Source organism: Leptonotus elevatus, chromosome 3, assembly GCF_054856555.1.
Source record: "Leptonotus elevatus isolate MCC_2025b chromosome 3, RoL_Lele_1.0, whole genome shotgun sequence".
Taxonomy (NCBI): Eukaryota; Metazoa; Chordata; class Actinopteri; order Syngnathiformes; family Syngnathidae; genus Leptonotus; species Leptonotus elevatus.
This window is the reverse complement of record NC_141241.1, coordinates 13,239,538-13,247,885: the sequence shown is the minus strand read 5'-3', so window position 1 is coordinate 13,247,885 and position 8,348 is coordinate 13,239,538. Positions and strand designations below refer to the sequence as shown.

Below are 8,348 nucleotides of genomic sequence, written 5' to 3'. Positions count from 1 at the left end.
TTCATCCTCTCATCAATTTTAGGGTGCATGATGTGCAACAGAAGCAAATGACATGCAAATTATATTAAAGGACTTTTTTGTTTTGTTCTTTCTTATTCATGTCTCCATTATAGAACCAGGCCCCGCCTCCACTCACCCCCCACCCACCACCTGTGAACCGATCAACTCAGTGTGCACACTCGCGCGCACACACACAAACTCTTATGCATTCAAGTGTCTGTGCGCGTGTGCACCTCGGTCACTCTCAAGTGGATGATCTGCAAGTTATACATTCCAGGAGAGAGAGAGAGAGAGAGAGAGAGAGAGAGAGAGAGAGAGAGAGAGAGAGAGAGAGAGAGAGAGAGAGAGAGAGAGAGAGAGAGAGAGAGAGAGAGAGAGGGTGTGTGTGAGAGGGGGAGAGGGAGAGAGAGTGGAAGAGCGAGGGACAATGGGGGCGTCTTGATGGATTGGACCTGGTTATCCATCGCGCCAAGGGACACTTAATTCTTGGCTGTAATCTAGAAGCAAGTGGACACGCGGATGACAGACTGCCCGTTTCTCCTGCGTAAGGTAAGAATAACACAACACATAAATTTTGCTCCTCTTTATAGAGAACACTTGCACAGCGTTGCTTTGCACTAATTCATCAATTGGGCCGATTGCTCCTGGATAATTGTTGCGAGCCAATTGCAAAGACTTGCTCACTGGAGATAGTATGTGAGGATGGAGGAAGGGATGTTGTTTGAAAATGTAATTCTGTGTCAAATAAATGAAGATAAGAGTATGTGTTTCTCTAATAATGTATTAATTATTGTGGTTTACTGTACTAGCTGTTTCTAATATTTTGGTTGGGTAAAATATGGGTCAGAGCTCAGGAAGATGCAGTGAGGTATGACTTCAAAAGCTGAATTTACCTTTTTGCAAGGCAAGATGCTTGATATAGCTTTCGTACAAGTGTACCTAATATTATGACTAAAATAATTACATAACCTTACAACGCTTCCCAATTATGATAGTTTGGGGATTTTTCTTAATGAAAGCCCAAACCAAATGTGTATTTCTCCTCCTTTTTTTGTTGTTGCTGTCTTTGTCTGCGGCTGAGCTGGAGCCCATCCCAGCTGACTTTGGGTGAGAGCCTAAGCGGTGAACACCTTTGGACAAACAAGCATTCACAGCCAAATTCAAACCTATAGACAATTTGGAGTGTTCAATTAACCTCATGGTTTTGGAAGGGGAGGGCGTATTGGTCCTTGATATTCTATTTGTATTCAATGCCACTTGTATTACAATTTATATTCATTGAGCTATAATATTGGCCTACGGCCTGTTTTATATCGGAGGTTGCTGAATGAGAAAGAGTTAATGGGTTGTGATGGATTACACACTTGAGTTTAATAGACCATGCTCAAGTGAGCAAAGAAAATGCATTTAGAAAGCTATCAACTACTTAAGCACCAAGGACAGCTCCGCTCGCATCCAGCGGAACCTCCAAAGTCAAATGCCTCTAAAGTAGTCATTTGGAGCACACGAAAAAAGGTTCAGTCAATAAGTAAAAAAAATAATAAAAATCATCATACAGCAAATCTTGTGAGACTCCAGCTAAGCATGCAGGATTAACAAGAACTGGTGTGGTTCTTCTATCACAAAGAGAGACAGAGGCATGCATGTGTCTCGCCTACGGGAGATAGCTCCACAAGGGGGCGCAAAAGCGTCACAGTCGTATCAGAACTTTTAAAGGATACTTGACTTATTGAGCCATTTTTAGCAGTAAAAAGTTAATAATTTGTCTAGAATTAGTTCGATAACTTTATTATTTTTCATGTACAATTAATACCTTTAAAAAAAACCATGTCCATTTGCTGTCGACTGAAGATGACATCACTTGTGCTGAGGAAGTAGGTAACGACCAATCATGGCTCAGTTTGCAGATCAAACCCAGAAAACAGGTGAGGCATGATCCCTCAGTGTAAACATTAGTTTTTAAAGCTATTAATTGTACATGAAAAATAATAATGATGTCAGATTAATTCTAGACAAAATATTAACTTTTTACTGCTGAAAATGCCTCAAAGAGTCAAACATCCCTTTAATGAGCTTGTAATGAGCTAGTGTATTTGTTGTTATTTTTTTGTATAGGTTATTATTTTTTTATTATTCGACATTATTTCACGAATTAGGGCTAACCCAAAATTACGGTTTGGACCAGTTTTGTAAACACTTCTGTTGTGCGTCTTCAAAGAGAGAGCAGGTTTATTTGAATACAATTTTACTATAAACTAGTTAATTGGTTTTACACTTGTACAGCAGTAAATAATCCTAACAGGCCAATTAAGTTTTATGATGGCGGCAAATTCCCTTCGGATTATCCATCCATCCATTTTCCGGTGCGCTTTTCCTCAGCGTCACGGGTGAGCTCACCCTTACGTTGCCTGGAGTAAAATAAACCTAAGGTCAGCGTTGGCATTTACATTATGACCCTGAACAGCCAATCGCTGGAGTGGCCATGCACTGTCCTGGCTGTCATGCATTTAAATGGCGCTGAGGGGACCTATGAACTCTTATTGCTCAACCCAACATGTGCAGTAAAACAAAATCTTGTGTCACTTCTTGTGAAGGGAATGTAGATCTTATTAGTAGTGATGTGTAATCAAATTCTATATTTACATCAGCACTTTTTTGGGGGGGTCATTTTATTCATTCTACCTTTCACCTTATGCACCCACAGTATTTTATCAGCCTATAACAGATGCGGGTCAGCTATCAATCAATCAATCAATCAATCAATCTATCTATCTATCTATCTATCTAGTCAGCTAGCTAGCTATCTAATATTTAACAACGTGGAGACCTCCACCAAGGCCACATACCCCTGATTAGATGGAATTGTTTTTACGGATGATATAGAATTCAATAGAAACACACGTTTCAAAAAATAAAAACAACAACAAGTCTTGCAGTATGAACAGCTACCTTGGTCCCTTTGAAGGTACTGTTTTTGTACCCTTGAGCATCATAGTGGACATAAATGCAGTCTGTTGGCCTGCTTGGCCACGGGAAATTGTACATTGAGATCAATCTGAGTGCAACACTAATGTAAATTGTACCTCCTCCGGGGGACATGAATGGAGCTCCTAATGCACTCCTATTTCTGACATTCGGTTTCCTATGCCAACAGGTGACGAGGGACGCGAATATGGACAGTATCGAACGGGACCCGAAGGCCACTTTGCTGCCACTGCTCGTCACCAGAGACTCGCTGGAGGACGCAAATGAGACCACAGGGAATCAATTTCAGCAGCCTGACTGGCAGGTACAAGTCAGTTCTTGCTTCAGATCAATCTCAGAACAAGGAAGTTCAATAGATTCATAAAAAGTATCTTGTTTCTTCTGCCCCATTCACCTCAGGTGGCGCTGTGGGCTTTGGCATATTCGCTCATCATCCTGGTGTCCGTCACCGGGAATGTGACGGTCATTTGGATCATTCTGGCTCACAGCCGGATGAGGACTGTGACCAACTACTTCATCGTCAACTTGGCTTTCTCCGATGTCTCAATGGCAACTTTCAACACTCTGTTCAACTTTGTCTATGCGCTGCACAACGACTGGTACTTTGGCCTGGGCTACTGTCGATTCCAAAACTTCTTCCCCATCACCGCCATGTTTTCATCCATTTACTCCATGGCTGCCATCGCAGTGGACAGGTAAGGGAAGGTTTTGGTCAACTTAAAAGCGCTAAATGCCCCTGACATGGTCGGTCGGCCATGATGCAGGCATTGCATCTCGCAAGCACGCAGAGTGGAGATGGTACCAAATTTATGTTTAATTTACGACAAATAATGTATCTGTCTATGACTGTGACATTGTGACATGCACGGCAATTAAATGCTCTTCCATTGGTTGGCAAGTTCAACTTTTGTATTCATACAACAGAATAAGAGCTGTGGGTTTTATTTACCACGGCCAGATTTTACACTGAGTAAGTCCATTTGTAAGTAAATTGAGAGAAGATTGCTTTTATTTCAGTAGACATACTCTTCGTGACATTTTTTTGTTAGGTGGTGTGCCATGAGGTTTTCCAAGTGGTAAATATGTGCTTTGGCTCGATAAAGACTTTACGAGGTGAGGAGCAAGTGATTTTGCACAGCAGTACGTGATGCTGACAGAACTCCACAAACAAACAGACCAGACAAGACAAGACAGCTTTGGCGAGATAGAAAAGAGTGGATTCAGAAGACACTTCAGCATTGAACAGCAACAGCGTGTCACTTTTACTATTTTGTGTATTATTTATTTAAGTTTGTACCATTTGCAACTGCTAGTGTCTGTTGTTTTTGCATGATGCATGTTTTTATTTTGAGTGAGCAGACGCTTTATTTAATCAATAGAAACAAGTTTAATTTCAATATATGAGCAGCAGGTTAATTTATGAACAACAAGAATTGGTTAAGTAATAGGGGTGTGAATTGCCTAGTACCTGGCGATTCGATTCGTATCACGATTCATCGGTCACGATTCGATTCGATTAATCCCGATACGAATCTATAAATTGATTATTGCGATTTTTTTTTTTTAACTCTCATTTAGAAAATACTCATCAGTAAACTTGTACATGTACACTGTAAGATTTGTATGAAAATGTATTTATTTATCTGAAAATTCAGGTTTATAACTGAGCCACTGCATTTAACAAACAGGTTGCAGTCTGTTTCATGTTTGAACAGCACTGAAATAAAAATATTAAAGCTTAATGTTCCATTAATATAACATTCTTTCATGCTTAATGTGTGAAGCCTAACTCTAAGTAAGACGTTTTGTTGAATATTCCCATAAAAAATAGATGTTTAAAAATCGATTCGGCCGCATATCGAATCGATTCGAGAATTGCGCGCTGTAAAATCGCGGTATATTGCCGAATCGATTTTTTCTAACACCCCTAGTTGGTAAACAGTAATCGGGAAATGTGATATGCCAAATATAATTGTATCCGATTCTTCAATTTACTGATGGAATAATCAATAGATTAATCAATACCATAAATATTCGATAGGGACAGTCCTCGTGACAGCATTAGACACTAAAGACATCGCTGATGTATTGCAAGATCAGTTTTTTTTAAGAATTCACACTCTCACAGCACTACTTTGGTTTCAGCATTGTTTCATAAATCTGCATATAAATATAGCCCTTCAAATATCATGTTATATTATATCCCATATATAATTAGTACTGTAACTTGCAGTAGGTTCTTTTTTTCCTCTTATGTTGTGCTTGTGCATTTTCTTTTTTTACAAATTTTTATTCTTCTGCAATACAAACAAATCATAAATATGTATTCCAATATGCCCACTCTTGTGGTGCTAAATGATTCAACTGAATGATTAATGATTTAATTTGCAGATATAAAAGCGACTTGCATTTTATATAAATCTGTGAAATGAGCTCCTGCTATATATTTGCCATTTAAGTAGAGTAGAAAGATTATTCATAGGATAAAGATGACACAACTACACAGTTTCTCTCTGCCCACAATACAACATAATAATCCAAGCAATTATAAAACGGCGATTGCAGAGAAAACATGGAACATGATCATTGTCTCTGTCTCTGACTAATGCAACCATTCCACAATGACTCCATTCTCAAGTCTATGTGATAATTGATTTAAAAGCATGCATCTGTCACCATTTGTTGAATCACAGTAGAGAATAAAATGCGCCTTTCAATAGGTGTTAAATAAGCTGGGCCTTTCAAATGTGGGTCTGGTCCGACCCACGGGCAACCATGAGCCCCTCTCTCCCAGGTCATTGTCAGCTAGTGGCTGGAGCAGCTCACCACTTGAGGTTTATCTGGATGGGCACGCTGCAGAAATAAAAATAATATATGACAAGTGCAACGGTCCTTCATTTCAATTGTTTGGGCCATTGGGTTGGATTAAGACCCTGTCAAGATTGTGGGACAGGAGATCTCCAACGTCACACAAAGGTGTCTTCAAAAAAAATCTCCTCGAATCTTCTCTTTTCAAGCCTGACTGATCAATGAATGTTGCCTATTAATGCTCTCTTACATGTCAGATTTGCGCGTGGTTAGTGTCTGCTCAGAATGCATGTGAACTCATTGACCTTTCACTACTGCTTTAGATACATGGCCATCATACACCCTTTGAAGCCCCGCCTCTCCTCCACCTCCACCAAAGTCGTGATCGCACTCATTTGGATCGTGGCTGTCTTGCTGGCCTTCCCGCAGTGTTACTACAGCGTGACCAGATTTTATTACCCCAGAACTGTTTGCATGGTTGATTGGCCGGATGACTACGGAGGAACGCACCAACTCAGGTGCGACGTGATGTGATGTACTAAAAAGCACAAACCTCAACTAACATTGAAATGTTAGCCAAATAAACAATGAGATTGTTTTCTGCGGCATGACAGAGGCAGTAAATGGCAATTGCGCACACACACAAAAATGGCATTTCTGCCCTGCTAAAATCAAGTAGCATGCTGGAGAAGCCAGCCAGTAGTAATAATACAATCATCTCTATTTTAATTATAACTTTTTGGAACATGTTCTGGCATTCTACTAACAAAAATACTAACTCTTACCTTGTAGCTACCAGTTTGCAGTGATATTGCTGATCTACTTGCTCCCCTTACTGGTGATGCTGGTGACCTACAGTTTGGTGGGCCAGACCCTGTGGGGGGGCCACATCCCAGGAGAGGCGTCGGACCACTACCACAGCCAGATCACTGCAAAGAGAAAGGTCACGTTTTTCCCACTTGAAATGTGTGTGAGCTGGGTTGACTTTATGCCTTTGTCTCTTAGGTAGTAAAGATGATGGTTGTTGTGGTGGTGACCTTCGCTCTGTGCTGGTTGCCCTACCATATCTACTTTATACTGGGATCAATCAACACAGAAATTTACAAGCAACATTATATTCAACAGGTCAGCATGAGTTTCCATCATACGTCTGTTGTGCATCGATCCTTATATAAAGTATTCAAGTGTGCATGTGTGTGTGTGTGTGTATGTGTATAATCGTTTAATAATTAAGTTTAGTTTGTAGTAGGGCGCCACCAACCCCTCAAAATAATGGTTTCTTCCACGTTCTAAACTACACAGGCTGTATCTACTATTGTTCACTACGCAATTAAAGTAGTAAGTAGTAGAAATAAAAAAACCTCCAAGGCCAAATTGGTAAGTGCAAAATGATACCCGAAAATATTTTGGAGCGCCTTACTTGTTTGTGTTTGTCCATCTGTTAGCTCGCCATTGTAGCTAGCAGGCTAGTTCATGGTTCATGCGTCATTGTAATTGGACGGGCATAACAATTATGAATGTATTTAACTAATTAACTGATTTTTAAATGACAATTAATCATAACTGACCATGGAAACAGTCAAATTAAATCTGCGCTTTTATCAGAAAACTAAATAGCGTCAATTCCATGTATGCTAGAAGCTGGGAAATTAATGGGCAGATATCGATTGGACTGTACCACTTTCATTCTGGGACAGGGGTGAACTGAGTCTCCAATGCTACATTTCTAACTAACTAACTAAGTGACCGCCTGAATCTGAAAACAGTCTAAAGAGTCTAAAATATTTGAAGCTACTTGTTACCAGGCATAATTCATAGGAGGCGGTCATACAGTAACTAGATCTTACAAAAATGAGTACAGAACTCACATTTTTGTATGTAACTACATGAATGACACTGAAGAAAATACAGCTTTTTAAAATAACTGAACACACAGCTATTAATGTCTAAAACACTGATAACAAAAGTGAGTATACCCCTAAGTGAAACTGTCCAAGTTAGTCATTTTCCCTCGCAGGAGTCATGTGACTTATTAGTATTTCAAGGTCTCAGGTGTGAATGGAGAGCAGGTGCGTTAAATTTGGTATTGACATGACAGGCAAATGTGCCACACTGAGGACCAAAAGCATCAAACTATTAGAATTATAAGACAAATTTATGAAGACACATTAAGTTCACCATTCAGTTAAAACACTACTGTACAATTGCGTCTTGAGATACGAGTTTAAATTACTCCATGGCCACCGCTTGTGACTCAACGCTGTCACGTCTCTGTCAATATATTGGAAACAGAGAAAACAGTGTCATCTTTTGGACGTGTTGAGGTACTGCATCTTGTTCTCCTAACAAACTAACTGAGCAAATGTGACGAAAGTGCAAATAATGCCTTTATTTAATTATGTTTCTTATCTTTGAAAGGTTTACCTGGCCATTTTTTGGTTAGCCATGAGCTCGACTATGTACAACCCCATCATTTACTGCTGTCTAAACCAAAGGTAAATCTCACATTTGCATTCCTACTTTGACCGAATCCTAAACAAATTGTTTTAAAAAAG

At 39.7% G+C, this 8,348-nt stretch overlaps 1 protein-coding gene across 1 annotated transcript in view; it reads left to right on the top strand.

The window, feature by feature from the left end:
- The first annotated feature begins 407 nt into the window (after positions 1-407).
- tacr2 (tachykinin receptor 2) overlaps positions 408-8,348 on the top strand; it is a 9,104-nt gene continuing 1,163 nt past the window's right edge. Inside the window, exons 1-7 of the mRNA XM_086071951.1 lie at positions 408-549; positions 3,155-3,289; positions 3,385-3,680; positions 6,117-6,311; positions 6,586-6,736; positions 6,799-6,918; positions 8,212-8,288. Of these exons, the coding sequence (XP_085928077.1) occupies positions 520-549; positions 3,155-3,289; positions 3,385-3,680; positions 6,117-6,311; positions 6,586-6,736; positions 6,799-6,918; positions 8,212-8,288 (1,004 nt within the window). The 5' untranslated portion in view covers positions 408-519. The remainder of the gene's footprint in view (positions 550-3,154; positions 3,290-3,384; positions 3,681-6,116; positions 6,312-6,585; positions 6,737-6,798; positions 6,919-8,211; positions 8,289-8,348) is intronic.